General features: G+C 48.7%; 1 protein-coding gene across 4 annotated transcripts in view; it reads right to left on the bottom strand.

Moving 5' to 3' along the window:
- Nucleotides 1–17,083, bottom strand: part of LOC144086803 (cyclic AMP receptor 4) — a 73,736-nt gene that overhangs the window by 12,037 nt on the left and 44,616 nt on the right. For all 4 annotated transcript variants that reach the window (XM_077616928.1, XM_077616925.1, XM_077616926.1 and 1 more), the window contains one exon: nucleotides 9,248–9,330. In XM_077616928.1, the coding sequence (XP_077473054.1) occupies nucleotides 9,248–9,330 (83 nt within the window). The remainder of the gene's footprint in view (nucleotides 1–9,247; nucleotides 9,331–17,083) is intronic.

The following is a 17,083-nucleotide window of genomic DNA, read 5'->3' as shown; positions in this document are numbered from 1 at the left end:
GCCCGCGAGCCATACTTTGGCTAGCTAGCCTAGCGCTTAGCCATGAATGAGAAGGCGCTGTCTGGCGCAAAAGCCTTCTTTCCTTCCTTCCTTCCCTTCCGGAGAGTGAAACGCGGCCAAAACAGTCAACCTGACCTTGATTCCACTTCCTTTTTGGCCGACTGGCTTCTCTCTTTTTATAGTTTTTTTTCTTCTCTCCCTCTTTGACTCCAGACGAGTCGCACGGTTCAAAATGCCAAAAAGAGGCCGGCGTTGTGCGCAATGTTGCTTTTAAGAGAAGCAACCCTTGAAAGGAAAGGGACTTTTTTTGTGTGCTTTTTTTTTTACGCTTCAACCTAAGTCAACTCTTGACTGGGCGCTGAGGTCAGTTTGTGTGTGTGTGTGTGTGTGTGTGTGTGTGCTTTTGGGATTTCCCCGACTGCCTTCAAACATCGATTCATTTAATGCTATTTACCCCAGATAGAGCGAGGCGTACTACAAAGGATAAAGTCGTCTTTGGACGCCATCCCAAGTTTTTAATTGCGCCGTAACGGTGCGCGGAATTTCCGACCACGCCGTTCCGAAATAAATACTGTATTTTACAGCCTTTAAGTCACATTTTTGTCATAGTTTGGCTGGGCTAATACTCCAGTGGGATTTTTTTCTCTTTCTCTCTCTGGCTGTTGTTTTAAAAAAAAAAGTTTTTCCTGAAAAACGGTTACGTTAACAGATGCCTGTTGTTCTCCATGTTGCTATTGTTACTTTAAAATATGATTCATAGCTATTTTTTTTATCTTTTCAAGGCGTATTCTTGGGCTGGTGTGACTTATAGTCCGCAAAATACGGTACCCAAAAATAGCGGAGTACATTCCTGTCAAGATAAATGGAGGAACAAAGCTGTCAAAATTAATATAAGTGGAAATAAGGATTCTAAATACAGAAATGAGTACTGCTAAATTACTAATCTTTAATTACGAGCAGTTGGACATCATAAATAAACATTTTCCTATGTCTTGGATAGTGAAATATTTGCCAGTTAATGTTTTGAGTGCGTTTCAGTGTACATATTGCTCCTTTAAATCATAAATGTTAAAAAAAAAAAATACTCAGGAAATCCTATCAGGTTTAAAACATCTGTAGGTTTTGATTTTAAGAATAGTGGGAGACAATATTGCTACTAAAATGCGCCTTTTGCTACAAAGGTTAAGCAAATTAAACTTGGCATGTATATTTTTATTGATTGAATATCTGTTTGAGACGCTCCTCGTAGGAATAGGAATGTATACTCTTAAAATATGTAAATCATGATCTCAAAGTGCGTCTAAATACAAAAATAAAAGCGCCAGGACTTCCTTGGCGTTGGTCGTAGCGTGTCGAGTAGCCGTGGCGGCGTAACCGGAGATCGAGAGCCCCGCGAGCATTCGTCTCCCGTCGCGACGCTCCGCCATCCATCCCCATTTAGCGAAAGCGAGCGGGCCCGCGGGGATTTGAGGGGGGCCGGAGGGGGGGGGCAGCGGCGAGGGGGGGCGGCGGCTCGGGCAAAACGTCCCTCGATCTAAACCTCTCAAATTATGGCCCTGAAGAAGAGTGAAATCGAACGGAAACAAAGCGTTGGGAAAAGACCGCAGGAGAGAGAAAAGGCAAAGATACGTGGCGTTCCCACCAAAGATAAACGGACGCGCAAACGGCTAAATGCAGACGGCGGTCCGACAGACCCTCACGTCGACGGTCGTCAAAGTCAAACAACTTCTGGTTAGCGTGAGATCAAAAATAGGAAAAGTAAGGTAACGATCCAGGTTAAGCGGATGCTTAATGGTTCTATATTGACGTGTGGAGTGATGTGTTTTCGAGGCTGTCCCTGAACGCATCGCGTTTCTGACTGGAGGGAGGGGCGCAGGCGTTGGCTATTTTGGTTTTCCTGAGTTGTCCACATAAATCATTGGAAGGACTCACTCTTTGTACAACATATTTTTGGGAAATTTTGATGTCGTTGACTTTTTAAATATCATTACATTTTTGTTCCATTTTGACTAACAGTGAAATCCAACTGAATATAAGGACGGGAATGCAACGAATCAGGTTGCGCGTACACTTCAGATGACGATGTCGATGCGTCGAGTGCTGTGTTTTCCGAGCTTTCCCTGAACGCACCTTTAGGACAAACTTTAGCTTTTGTTTTGTCTTGTCACGATGCAAATAAATCACGGGAAAAAATGCAAATGCATGATTTCAATGTAATTTTTATATTGGAACGGAACTCCGGGACTCCCCGTCGATGAAAACTCGGCGACAGAGGGCCATAAATTAATACGTTCCTATACGGACGGCGAAGGGCGTAAAGATGGTATACGGGGCGAAGGCGAAGGCGCTGGCTGTTTGCAAGCGGCTACAAGATGGCCTCTGTCACACGCTGGTGGCCACTTTTTGTGTGGATGGAATGCAAGCACACGCACGTACAGAGTCCGCTATAGACGCCCCCGTCGCCTCCCCCATCGCCTCCCCCCCCCATCACCACCTCCCCACCGCGCTTTCAGGCACGTCTTTAAATATTCATCACTCTGGCTGCTCTGAGAGCGCCGTAAACGCTGCCTCACACTCCGGGGAATCGCTAAAGCCCACTCTATCATCTGCTCTACCCCCCCTCCCTCGCTCGCTCGCCCCCCCCTCTCTCTCTCTCTCTCATTTTTTTTTTCTTTTGCTCTTTCACTCTCACCCGCATCCAATATGGAGGCGCGACGTGCCGAGGCGAGGGCCAAGCTCACGTGTGCAAACGCTCCAAAAACCAAGGCCGCAAACTGACTCGGCGGGGGAGGGGAGTGGGATTTGGGTGACCCAGTGCCCTGTCTTTCAAAGTCCCCCAGCTGGATCAAGAGAGGCGCCCTTGAAGGCAAGGGGTGTCCAGACTTTTGTCTTTTTCCGAGGGCCACTTTCAGAAATGCTCCAAATCGCGTCTTTTGTAGAGGACGGAATCGGGTAAAAAATATTGAGTTTTTATAATATAAAATGTATTTATTTATTTTTTGTTATTAAAATTAGTTAATTAATTTATTAAATTTAATTCAAGTTTGTGTATTTAATTATTTAGTTATTTATTCATGAATTATTTTGCTTTCAAAGACAATTTCCCACTTTGCCTAACTAGCGCAACGCTACCTGACCTTGGCTCAAGCGAATGAGTTAAGCTAATGCTAACTTTTGAATAGCATCGTTCCCTTGTAGCTAGACCCGCCCCTTTCACGTAACGAGATGACATTTTGGCAAATTGGAAAGCGTGCCGATCGGCTTTTAGCGTTCCTCGAAAGCAAACCGAGATGAGCCAGAGTAAACCATTTGTCAAAAAGCCAGCTAGCGTGGGGGAAAAATAAAAAGCTTCTCCGATCTGATTTTTTTTGCGTTTTTGTTCTTCGTGTGTACACAGCCTGTTCTTGTTCGCAAAGGGCGAGGCAGGTGTTCTAGTTGCCTGTTAGCGATTAAGGTTGCGCTCCCTTCAGCGGGGCTTGACCGACCGAGCGACCGATGGATCGGTGCTGGCGGTGGTGAGGGGGGGGCAACGGGGGGACGGGGGCGTGGGTGGAGTGAGTTTCCCAGCGCCCGCGTCACCTTGAGTTCCCCTTCTAGCCTCGGGACGGATCCGGCGCCCTCCTCGCCGTCCCTGGACGTACGCCAAGGGTGTCAAATTCATTTTTTGTCGCGGTCCACGTCGCAGCGCCGCTCTCGTTGGTTCGCAAGGTCAACTAGGCTTCGTCCAATCTTCGACTGACGGCTTTTCCGATCATTTAAACACATTAAAATGCCTCCAAATCCTGTCAAAAGGACTTTTTTCTCTTGTCATTTTGAGCTACTTACACTTTAAGTCAGATTTTAACACTCTAATTGTATTTATTTATTCAGGTTGAAAAATACAAGTAAACATTTTCCATTGGATTTTTTTTGTCAACACTTTAGGTATATTAAAATGATTTTTTGGGGGGACTCATCCACATAAGGGTCGCAGGGGGTGCTGGTGCTGTTTTTTTGGAATTTGCTTTGTTCGTCTTGTTTCATTCTACTGTTACTTTAACGATGCTTTTTAATCTAATCCAATTTCTGTATCTTTGGCATTTTCGGCTGTAAAGTGACCTTCAAAATAAAATGGATTCTTATTTGAATTTGATCATAAAAACAGGAAGTGGACACACGTGATTAAGGACAATTTTTGGTCCACCCTGGCGTGTCTTTTAGGAGAGGACTTTTGTCCACCAGGGTTAGGGCTAGAAATCCCCCAAACGACGCCCCCCTTGCCCCCCTTCACCTTCATCCCCCTCGCCGCACTTCGGGGGAGATCTGATTTCCCCGCTCCAGGCGAGCGGAGAGAACAAGACGGCGCGTACGTGCGCGTGCGCGGGGGTGAGCGAGCAAGCGAGCGAGCGAGCGGGCGGGCGGGCGTTCGTTCAGACCTTCCCCATCTCCGCTCGACGCTTTGAAAAACGAGGAAGGAAATCTCAGAGCAGCAGTTATTATTCATCCCTCAAAGAGAACGCCGCGGCGGAGGGGGGAGTGGAGGGGGGAGGAGGGGAGCAAGGAGGGAGGAAGAAAGGAAGAGAGGCTAACAGGAGGGAAGGTGGGGGAGGGGGGACGCTGCCGGTCGGGATACATTAACGCTTATCGCGCTGGATTTTGCATCCCAGGATGGGCTCTCTCTCTCTCTCTCTTTTGCTCTCTCCCAGTCCCTCCCCCCTCTCTCCCTTCCTCCCTCTCTCCCTCCCTCCCTTTTCTCTCTTTGTCTCTTTCCGCCCGCAGTTCCCCGCTTCGCAAGCTCGCCGCTTTCCGCCTCCCGGGGTAACTGGCGCGCGTTTCATTTTCGACACCTTACGCACGCCGCCTCGTTTTGTCGCGCGACGACGTCTCGCCAAATGCGCTTTTTGTCTTCAGGTGGACTTTTCTCTCCTAAAATTGGGTCAAAAAAGTCTTAACCTTGTCATCCAATGACTTTTCTCCTCCCTTGACTCTCCTAACGTTACAACAAAATGAGTTTTGTGTCGGTAGCTCGTGTAAAGTTTCGAGCCCGGACAAATTCCGCTTGGCGCAACAAAAACGGTATTTTTTTTTACAATATTGATCCAAGACTGTAAATATTCTTTCATTTATTTTCCGTAGCACCTATCTTGACAGGGGGTACTGGAGCTTATCCCAGCTAAATAGGGAACACCCAGAATTGGTGGCCAGCCAATCGCAGGGCACGATGAGACAAACAACAAACCAGAGCTAGTAAAACTTAAGCATACAATTAGCATTCTTGATTTTAGGACGTGGGGGGGAAACCAGAGTAGAGAACCCACGCAAACTCAGGGAGAACATGTAAACCCCACACGGGAAGGTCTGAATCCACCGGTGATCAAACCAGGAAGTGATGTACAATAATGACCAGACTACTGTCATAAACCCACCCAGCGTAATCCTAGCCTTTGATAAGTTTCAACTATGCAGAGGCAAACCACCTATTTATCGCACAATTTCAAGACTTTTGGGTCGCTGTCAGTCTTGATCTTTTTTAATACCCTTTGACAAGATTCTATCATTTAATTAGAGTGTAAAAACTTTAATATTGCAACACGTAAGTTTCATTTTTCACAAAATACGCGTACAATGAGAGCGACTAGTGCAGCGTTCTACAGCAGGGGAGCCCCAAAAGGGGGGGTTTGCTACTGCGGTGTCAATGCAAATGGCCTTTTTAGTTGTCGTTTCTTTGGAGCACGTTGGTTTAAAAATGATTTCTTTTTTATTTGGGGTGGCCCTCGGTAGCGAACGCTTAGCTTGCCTCTCCGCCAGCCTTTGCCTCCGGGGACGACGGCAATTGCTTTGGGCGGAAAGGGCCACGCACGGTAAGCCTGGGGTGTTAGACTTCACACGATGCGCCTGTCAACGTCCCACCCGTTGCGCTAGCGCACAAAAAGTGAGCAAATTAGCAGGTCGTCTTCCTAAGTGACCCCTCCGACGGGAAAAAGCCATTCGGGTTATCGTACCTCGTGCGCAATATTGTCAACACCGTACTTAGCTTTTGCCTGCACGCGCTTAAGAAATAAATTGACTTTAAAAAATATGAATGTAAAATGTTTGTGTAAAAGTGCCTGATTAAAAATGCGTTAATCGGCCATGTTTGGGTTTTTCGACGTACTCGCCATTAAATCTGCCGCACTATCGTTTCTGCTTAGCTACTGCGTCGTGTTTGTCTGCGTTTGGAAGCCAGGAGTATCTTCTTTTTTTTCGCATTATGGCCCCAAAAGAAGAAAATTGGGTGTTGTAAGTTCAGCCAAAGAATGGCAATTACTATGGAAATGAAGCTTAAGATCGTTAAAAAAAAACGGAAAAGGGGGAGAGATGCCTATGCACATTATTAAAGAGATGCTGGGTTCAGACCCAAGTTAAATTGTCGCGCAAAAACGGCTGGCTGGGCGCCAAAGGCGCTTTTGTGTTGACACAGACCTTACGTCGCTGACGGTCAAAGTCAAACGGCTTCCGTTTCACGTGACTTAAAAAGAAGGAAAGTATTGTCACCAATCAGGTGGCGCGTATGCTTAACGGTTCAACGTGATTTCGTGTTTCCCCGGCCGTCCCTAAACGCACCACGTGTTATTTTGGATTCAATCGTTCTGTATTTGACTTTTTTTTTGAGTATTTTCACGTCAACTTTAACGACTTTGGAGCGGAACTCGCTGGCGACTCCCTGGATTAGCGTATACGAGATGCATTCAGGTACTTTGGTGCCAGTCGGGCTTTCTACCCGAGCGCCGGAAAACTCCCCGGCCAATCGAAAAGCGTAAATAGCGTGATACTTCCCCTCCCGGACCGACGGTTGGCGTACCTCCAACGGAGAGGGGCTTTTTGTTATTTTTGTACCTTTCCACAAAGGGAAGCCAATAAAAAAACAAAAAAAAACTTAAAAAGCGCACCCTGTCAACGCCAACCAAAGCGCTACGCTCGGCGGAAACGGGGGGCTTTGGTGAGCCAAGGCGGCGACGGCGACGGCGACGGCGGCTCGTCCGGGAGGAGCGCCGGCTCGTCAAACGGCGACGTGCCGCCGGAATCGTCGGCGCGAGGCTTCCGAGAGAGGGCTTATTTATGCAAACAGGCGTACGGGCGCGCACAGTAGGAATCGAGACAAGCCTTGTAAACAAACACACACCCACACTAAAAAGCACACAGGGGAGGCGATGTGAGAAGCAGACTGTGAAAACTGGAGTCGGCGTGCCCGGGCAGCACACACACACACACACACACACACACACACACACACACACACATACACACACATGCACACACACACAAACACACACGCAAACGCAAACGCCGCGAGAGAGAAAGGAAGGAAGGAAAAGTAGGAGCGCTTTCCCATTTCAATTCGCAACAGCTGGTGTCGAATTAACACATTTACCAGCGTGCATTTGGAACAGATTAAAATTGCTTGTGTAGCGTGTGACTGTCTGCGCGTGCGTTTTTTTTATTTTTATGTGTGGCAGCAGATGAGGGCCAAAACAAGAGCGCGTTTGTGTGTGTGTGTGTGTGGGGGGGGGGAGCGCCTGCGTATTAACGGGACGGATCAGGCCGGGAGAAATGGCAGCGGGGTGGTGCGTGAAAAGGGGGTGAGGGGGAATGGGGGGCGCGAGAGCCACGGTGGCGGCGGCGGCGGCGCTCTTGCCGACAGCTTTAGCTGCTGCCCTGGGCCGTCTCTCTAAGCCCTGTTTAGGAGGCTTTGGAGCTCAGATAGAAATAATCCCCCACTCAGACACACACACACACACACGCACGCACACACACACATACGCACACACACGCCGGAGATAGAAAAGCGTCACGCACGCGCCAACCCAGACAAACAAGTGCGCACGCAGGCACGGCAACGAGCGGCGACGGCGCCTCGACACGAAAGCCAGCGGCGACGTTGGCCGCCGCCTACGCTCGCCGGCGGGGAGGGAAGGCAAAGGGAAGGGAAAAATTCATCCGCGTACGCCGAGGCTCGTTTCCGGCGCCACGGCGCCGTGACAAACACTTTGCGCGCTACGGCTTGAAGGCGGAGGGGAGGGGAGGGAGGGAGGATATGAGCTAGGGGGGAGACGGGTGGGGGAGTAAATAGGAGGGGGGGAGAGGAGGCTAACAAATTAATAGGAGCTGGGGATATATAGAGCGGTGGGAGGAGGCGGAAGACGACGACGACGAGAGAGCAATTCATTCCCGTTTTATCCCCCGTGCGCTCTCGGGAGAAAAAGGCAGAGAGCGGCGCGTGTTTGCTCAAGACGGGCGGAGAGAGAACGGAGGGGAAGGAAAAGGGAGGGGGAGGCGGGGGAGGCAGGGGAGGGGAAGAGAAGGGAAGAGGAGGGGCCGCCCGGGCGCCTTTTGTGCCGCCGAGGAGACGGAAAATCGCAAATTAGGCGCACCAGCGCCGACAAAAGGCGCTCGCCGCCGAAGGGAACCCGACGCCGAGAGACAGCCGCGACGCCTTGGAACTTGGCGTCCAATCCTATTTGACTTGGGGGGGTTGGCAGCCACCCCAATTTTGGGACATAGCCCAGTCACTTCCTGCACATTTTGGGTCACTTCCTGCATATTTGTAGTCACTTCCATTCACATTTTAAACCGTTTTTTAAAATACTTGATGGCGTTCCTTGGGAAAAACGATGCGCCTGATTTCGGATTCTTAAAAAGGACCATCGTCGTCAACGGAGGCGAGGAGGGGGCGGAGTCTTCTCCGTCGGTCGAGGAAGAAACGGACAGAGAGGTTAAGGAGGGGGAGGGGAAGGAGAGGACGCGCATGGGGGAGGGCCTTTGAGAGACGTTGACCCCGTAATTGACCTGCGTCTCGGCCGACATCGCCGCGGCGACGAGCGCAGCCGCCGCGGCTAATCACTTAGTAACCCCGACCTGTCAATCACGCCGCCGGCTCCGCGTGAAAAGAGGCCGGGGGACGGGGGGTTGGGGGGGGGGGAGCTTTTCGCCGGCAAAAGACGGCGAGGGGGCGGACGGCGAGAAGTAATAACCGGGCCGAGGTTATCATTTACTGGAGCGCACGACGCCGCCCCCCCTGCGGCCCCCCCGCGCGAACCCTCGCCTGACAAAGCCCCGGCTTTGAGAAAGCCAATAAAATGCGGCGCGCACGCGCGTAATCTCGCCGGGCTAAGAGGCGCTGATAAGTGAGAGCGAGAGGCGGAGAAAAAGAGCGGTGCGAGCGAGCGAGCGACGCCAAAACGCAAATACGACAAGAGCGAGCGTGGCGCTGGCTGGCTGGCTGGCTTACCTGTTGATGAGCGGGAAGATTGACACCAGCAGGTAAACAGACGGATACCACTTGAGAGGCTTGATCTCCTCAGCCAGGGAAACCTGGAGGGTGGAGAAAAAGAAGAAAAAAAATTAAGAAATCTGCCTCTCGCAAGGTGATTTCGCTCCCGACGCCAAGCGGCTCCAATCAAATTCCAATGGATCGGAAGCACGGCGCCGTCGGCCAATACAGTGGTACCTCGACCTACGATCAGCTAGTGGTACGAAAATTTCGATCGAATAATTCGCCAGCGATACGATCAAAATTTCGAGATGCGACCAAGCCAGGTGGCCATGACATGAGAGGCTGGTAGCACACTGTCTTTTTTGCCGCATCTCTTTCGTGTGTAACAACTATATCTAGGAGCACTGAACGATTTATTCAGACGAGTTCCGACCAGGAAACGCACAACGCGCATGCGCGGGCAAAAAGAGGGCTTTCTGGGTAATGAAGTATACTCGTGCACACAACACCGATAGCCAATTTTAGTTATATTAAACACATTTTATTACTATTAAACCACTAGCTATGTGTTACTTTGTTAATATCCTGTTTTTGGTGTTTTTTTCAGCGTGTGCGGTCGATTGGGCGCCGGTCTTTTGGTCGCGGTCTTTTGGTCGCGGTCTTTTGGTCGCCCGGACTGCAACAACGGGCGACCAAAAGACCGGCGACCAATCGACCAGCGACCAATCGACCGTGCAGCTAGCCAGAGGGTTGGAACGAATTAATTTGTTTTTAGTTCATTTTAATGGGAAATGTCCGCTCAAGTTACGAAAAGCTCGACATACGATCTCAGTCCCGGAACGGATTAAGATTGTATGTCGAGGCGTGGCGCCTAGTCCAAACAAAGAGAAAGAAGCAGGAATGCAAATTCCCCCGACACGAACCCAATGGTGCACAACGCAAATAGTCGCATAAACAAATGCAGGAGTGCAAACAAGAACGTCCCTCGAAATGAACAGGGAATGATCCAAAATTTGACGTCTAAGTACCCTAAAATGGAAGCGACAAAAAAATTGACACAAAATGGCGTCCAAATTCAGAGTTTACGTTATGAGTCGCCTCAAAGGAGGATGCAACACGAATCCTATCCCAGCATGCTTGGTTGCCACAGTCATTTCACATCATTTTTTGGCGTAATTTAACATCCCCAAATGGGGTTGAAACCTGAAAATGAAGATTTAGGTTGACACCCGCGTAAAAACGGAAAAAAATCCTGCTCTTGGTACGTTCCTACGAGTTTATGTGCAGCCAAAAGAAAATTGCCTCTTGGTTTTTACACGAGACGGAGCGGCAAAAAAGGCCCAAGGCTCGGCGGTCCCATTTTGCGGGTCCTCCGCCGACATGGAAGAGCGCAGCCCCCGAATTGGGGCACGGCTTTAGTTTCCGACGCCACGGCGCGGATTTTCCCAGACTGCCGGCGCGCGTGTGCGTGCGAAAGATGGCGACATTGAATGGCGGCATTGCAATTGACCCACAAATTCGGTGGTTTGAAAACTGGGACGGCAGCCCTTGTTAAGGGAATAACGCAAAGTCTGGATTAGTGAGTGACGTTCAAATCTTTTGCTCTCGCCGCAAAACAAAAGTCGTCCTTTCCGCCGCCAAAGTGAACGACGCATTTTTTGGATTTTTTCCGTGAAGTCTGCCGCCATTTGCCCTTGGCTTTTTCCCACGTAAAGATCGCAAAAGAGTTTTCGCCGACGGAACTCGGTGGTTCCCGACGCGGCTCGATTTGCGAAGCGTTTGCGAAAATCCGAGCGCGGCCGCGATGTTTGGACACCCTTCATCTACTTTTCCGCGGGTTCTCCCTCGCCGAGATCCCGCGCGAAAGCCGCACCCGAGGAATGCGAGAGGAGGGACGGCAGAAAGCTGAGATTGGCCTGTGAAGTTTAACACCCAACGATCACTTCTTTCTCCCCGTGCGGCGGCTTCGCCCCTTTCCCGCGTTTCCGTCCGTCCGTCCCGTGGCCAATATTGACTCGCTCCAAGCCAACCCGCTCATTTTCCGACTTTGCTTGGACTGTATGTTTCGGACTAGGTCGCACCCGGGTAGAAGTTACGCTAGCCAATGGATGGGGAAAAAAATCTGTGGTTTATTTACTGGTGTATTTGGGGTGGGGGGACTGCATTTTTTTTTAATTACAAATATTTTACGTTAAAGCAGGGGTCTCAAACCCAGTTTGGTTGGCGGGCCACATTCATGGTGACCAGATCTCATGTGGGCCGGACCATTTTAGATATAATATTTAGATTTTTTTTATATAAATGGATTAAAAGAACTGGATTAAAAGCCCTGATTATTCAGTTTTTTATAGATCTAAAACAATGTTTATTTTAGCTTTTTATATATATTTTTTTAGATTTTACAAAATGATTTTTGAACTAAAAACTGAAAAAATGGATTAAAAAATGACAATTATTGATTTAAAAGGGGGGAAATCAGGAAATTTAATATACATCTATACTCGTCATTTTAATTTGATCATAAAAGAGAAAGTCGGCACTCATGATTGACTTTCCTGGGCCACACAAAATGATGCGGCGGGCCAGATTTGTCCCCCGGGCCGCCACTTTGACACGTGCGTTAAAGTATGAGTCAAATAGGGAAGAAGAGAAAGGCTAAGCTACAGTTAGCATAACGTTTGGGTAGAACTCTAGGCTAAAAAGAACACAATAATCTGTTGGCGGTCAGAGTGAAACAAATTAAAGACACAAAAAAATGGGGGGCCACTCGGTGGGGAAATCCGAAAAATCCTCTTTTGACGGACGGACAACGAGCGAGAAAGGTTTGCTCCCTCCCTCTCTGTCTGTCGGAAAGTCTTTGAAAGGCGATCCGGCGCGATCCGGAGCGACCCGGGCGGGCACGGAAGGAAAGCCATTGTTTGCTCTTTTCCAAACACAAACACACAAAGGACGTCAGCGGCGGCGTTGACGGGAGCCGCCGTGCGCCGCCGAGCGCCGCCGCGCGCCCGGGCCAACAACAAAGGCCAATTAAAATCTCATAAAATATTAACGCGCCGATAATATGCAATATCCACAGCGTTATGGGGAGAAGCGGCGCCTCCAATTAAAGCCGATTGGAAGGGGACGACTGGAATATCTGGCGGACGGGCCGGGGACGGCGCGGGGTGGGGTGGGGAGGGGGTGGGGAGGCTTTTGGCGGGCGGGCGGGCGGGCGGCAGGCGGTGGCGGAGGGCTTTTACAAGCTGTTATCTAATTCCCGGGAGAGGAGGACTCGCTGGCGCGTCCGGAAAGAGGCTGAGAAGCGAGGCCCCCGGATCGATTTTCTGCGCTCTGCTCGTCAAAGCCTCCCCCCTCCCTCCTCTTCCCCGCAGGCTGAGGCGCAGCAGTCCAGCCGGAGCGAAGCCTCCCTCCCTCCCTCCCTTCCTCCTAACCTCCCTACCTCCCTCCCTTACCTCCCCCCCTACCTCCCTCATTCTTCCTGCTTACACTCGCAAACACGCAGGCGGTGTCAGGAGGCAGGCCCGCCAGCTCTGGCCTCTACCCCTACACGCTGGAAATTAATTAGTCACTCGAAAGACCCCCAGGGAAAGGGGGGCGGGAGGGGGTTCGGCGGCGGCGTGACGCCGACCCGCCGAGAAATTCGGGTAAAAATCGCAACCATCCCCGCAGTGGCGTTTTATCTCCGCATTTTTTGTTCGCTTTCTACGTCGGCGGTGACCTAACCCCAATTTCCACGGGGGTCCCATTTCTCTGTTAAAAAGGGGGGTTTCACTTTTTGGAGGGTTCAATCATCTTACCGGTTTTTGGAAGGATTCACATGGGTTGGGCCGGTGAGGTGTTCAGAAATACCTAGCTAGCTCCTCCTCTTTCCCCGAGCTCCTCCTACACTCCGACACGTTCCGTGCCGATCCCCGCACCCTTGGCCCGTCGAAACAAGTTGCCGTTTGCTACCGTTTAGCTAACATTTAGCGCTCCGACAATAGATAAACAAACAGGCAAAAGGTGCGCGGCAACATTTTAAACCATCATTTTTTGCCAATCAGTTTAAGCGTCAAATTGCGACATGAATGTGTTTTTGAAAAATACCAAATGCCCAAAACATAAAATACATGTAGGTAAAAAACACAAATTAGCGGAATACATTAAAACAGAAATAGAATGCTAGGCTTTTCAATAGTATATTTGCTAATTATATTACGGGCGACGAAAATAGAAAATAAAAGTAGCCAACGTCTGCCCCAGCCAGAAACGTGATGCGTTCAGGGGCTGCTCACAATACAAAGTACACATCAACAGCGCAACCTAAAGCTTAAACGCGACCCAATTCAGTACCAAACTGTCCTTATTTTTAGCTCACGTGCACCGGACGTCGTTTGACTTTGATTCGTGACCGCAAAACTGCATTTGGCGACGAGTTAGGCGTTTTTTTGTGCGATGCTTTAAGTTATGTCTGGTCGCAGCGAGTCACTATTTCTCCTTCGTCCCCTTCGCCGATCTTTTTACGACGTCAAGGCTGGTTTCCGTGGTAATGACTATTTTTGGGCTGGAATTAAAAGAGCCACCTTTCTTCTCCAGGGCCATAAAATGACAAAAAAAATGGGAGGTAAAAAAGAGCAAGATGCTCGCCAACGAGGATTAGCATGAGTCGCTAGCTAAGCAGAAACGGTGGATTTAATGGCGGACGTGGCCAAGTCGAAATGCCGTCGTTTTCTAGACATCCCGTGTGCGTTTTTGCCGCCGCCGCCGCTGAAATTTAGGCCCATTAGCGTCGCGCTTTGACATCATCGGCGAGCTCGCTCAGGCGGGAACGTCTCATCGTCCGAGCGAAAGGGCAAGCGGCGAGGCTGACGGATCCGACTTGATAGAGGACATTGCGGGAATGTCAGCGCCGCCGAGAATCCCCGGGACGGGGAGGCGGGGCTTGGGGGGCCACCGCAAACGGCTCTTAAAAAGACAGCGCGGCCAGAAGGGCCGGATCAAATTTTAGGCGAGGCGCCGTTACAAGCGTTTGAGGAATTCCACCGCGCTTTCGGAACGGAGGGGGCGGCGGCAACGGCGGAGGAGTGCGGCGAAAGGAGCCCGCCGTTTTTAATCACTCCGTCGCACGTCTGAAGAAGCGGAGCTGAACCAAAGAGCAATTACGGGCGGCGTGCGCGGCGGTCCCGACATTAATGACACACGCTAGACTGCCGACGGGAAACGGGCGGCCCATCTGTTTGGCCATGACGTGACATCGGGACGCCTCGCATTTGTCACGGAAAAACGTTTTTGAAAAGGTGAACGCGGCAGACTGGCGGAAGGGCTTCGACGGGGGAAAGATTGGCGGCCAATCCGTTGGCGCGGGCGGCGAGAAACGGAACGGCGATGTTTTGGCGCCCTTGACGGGAAAGGAAGTGGGAGGGACTTGTGCCCAATGAGTCGAAAAACAAACCAAAACTGCAACTACGTGCCAAAATGATAGGTGGCGCTACAAATAGGGCTGAAACCAAATGAACAGAAAGAAATACAGAATTAGAAGAAATAAAACATTTTTTCCAATCCAATATCCTGTTTTTGGTGTTTTTTCAGAGGGTTGGAACGAATTCATTTGTTTTTAGTTCATTTCAATGGGAAACGTCCGCTCGAGTTACGAAAAGCTCGACATACGATCTCAGTCCCCGAATGGATTAAGATTCGTATGTCGAGGTACTACTGTACTGTATTTTGTCAAATATTAGCCGCCTTTGCGTATAAGCCGTACTATTAAGATTGCCTTTAAATGGTTGGATTTGACTATTTCTCTCGTATAAGCTGATATACTGATTCCCAATGTTCACCTCCATATTCATGGTTTTAATAGGGAGTACAAATAAGTGACTTTGAAGGGAAAATCTTTAAAAAAATCATTGCATGTGGTATTTCTGAGATATATGTATAAATCGATTGCTGGATTGTACATTCCTAAAGGATGTTTCCTACACATAGACAAATTCAAAAAGGAAGTCAGGTGAGCAGTACAACCAGGAAGTGTGTTCGTAACGGTCTAGTTTGTCATCTCCAGATAAGATGGCGGCGCCCTGAGCGAGCAATGGCAGGGACAAGTACGTTTTATGCAAGATACGGTTGTTTTTTTTCTTGAATTTCATTCAAATACATCAAAATAAATTTTGTTTAGCATTTTATCTGATTATCTTTTCTCTATTTTGAAACAAATGACCGTATCGGCCGCATTGTAATGCGTTAAGGCGTTTCGTGCGTTACGGCAATACTAGTAAAAACTATAATTACATTTCGACTAAAATCATGTGAAATGATTCAACAGATGTCTCTTTTAGAAGAGGAAACATTTTCATATTTCTTTCTGCTGAAATTGATAAACCTCGACATGAGTTGGGGTCCAAAAATGATGACATTTTTTCTTTCCCCGGCAAACAAAATACCATATTTTGCTGTAGTCTTGTCAACAGAGTAGCAATTAAATCCCTACATCCACATCTGGACATAAACTTTGTATTTATTTTTTATTTTTTTCCCCTCGCTAGTCCCGGCTAATTCTATTAATGTACCATTGTTGTAATTGAATGGAAAAAATGTGGAAGCTGGCGGCAATCTGGGCCAAAGTTTTGCAGACGCCGCCTCTCATTTTGTCTGCGCGCCTGTTTTCGCAGCTGCGCTCTCCAAGGTCGACGTTCAATGTCAAACGTGTCCGACGACGGGGACAAAAGGGACTCTGGCGGGCGGGCGGGAAAACAACAACCGCGGCGAGAAAATGGAAATTGGCCAAGCGCGGAAACAATCAAAGCACACAGCTGAGCGAGCACTAACGCTGATTATATACTAGCCGCGGGGCCCGTGCCCGGAAAAGATGCGCCTCGTCAAAAGCAAAAACCGCCGGCTCGCCGGTCGGACCCCACGTCAACGCGCCTGGCTAATGACCGCGTATTAGCGGCGTGCTCCAAAAAATCCCCCAGAAAAAAATGGGACCCATGGGCGTCCTTTTCAAAGAATGGGAATGGTGTGGAAAAGATTGGGGTTTAAAACTGGATTTTGGTGTATTAATGTAAGTATTGGACGTCCAATCCATTTGACTGGGAGGGTTGGCAGCCATGGCAAATATTTCACCGAGTTTTGGACGATGATATAACATTCCTTGACGATTCCATTAGATTTAGTTACTATGAAATAATAATGATAAACATGAATTATAATCGCAATCAACTAAAAAAAATGCCAATCGGTTTTAATATGGATGACCATTTTGTGGACAAAACATGAGATTTTCTTAATTAAACAAAGAAGTGGCAATTCATTCTGCATTTTGATTGGCCTAAAGCAAGGGTGTCAGACTCGGGTTGGTTCGCGGGCCGCTTTAACGTCAACTTGATTTCACGTGGGCCGGACCATTTTAGATATAATATTTATATATATTTTTTTTATAAATGGATTAAAAGAACTGGATTAAAAGCCCTGAATATTCAGTTTTTTTATAGATCTAAAACAATGTTTATTTTAGCTTTTTATATATATTTTTAGATTTTACCAAATGATTTTTGAACTAAAAACCCAGAAAAAAAAAGATAAAAAAATTACAATTATTGATTTAAAAGGGGGAAAATGAGGAAATTTAATATACATCTATACTCTTCATTTTAAATTGATCCTAAAACAGAAAGTCGGCACTCATGATTGACTTTCCCGGGCCGCACAAAATGATGCGGCAGGCCAGATTTGGCCCCCGGGCCGCCACTTTGACACATGTGGCCTAAAGTCAATTGGGCTTAACAGCATATTGATTCATATCGATGAATTGCTTGAATCGAGAGCCAGCACATGGCAGATGTGGTCTACAAGATTAGTATTATTATTAGTGCT

This window comes from Stigmatopora argus, chromosome 13 (genome assembly GCF_051989625.1).
Source record: "Stigmatopora argus isolate UIUO_Sarg chromosome 13, RoL_Sarg_1.0, whole genome shotgun sequence".
NCBI classification, from domain to species: domain Eukaryota; kingdom Metazoa; phylum Chordata; class Actinopteri; order Syngnathiformes; family Syngnathidae; genus Stigmatopora; species Stigmatopora argus.
This window is presented reverse-complemented; position numbering and strand designations above follow the sequence as displayed.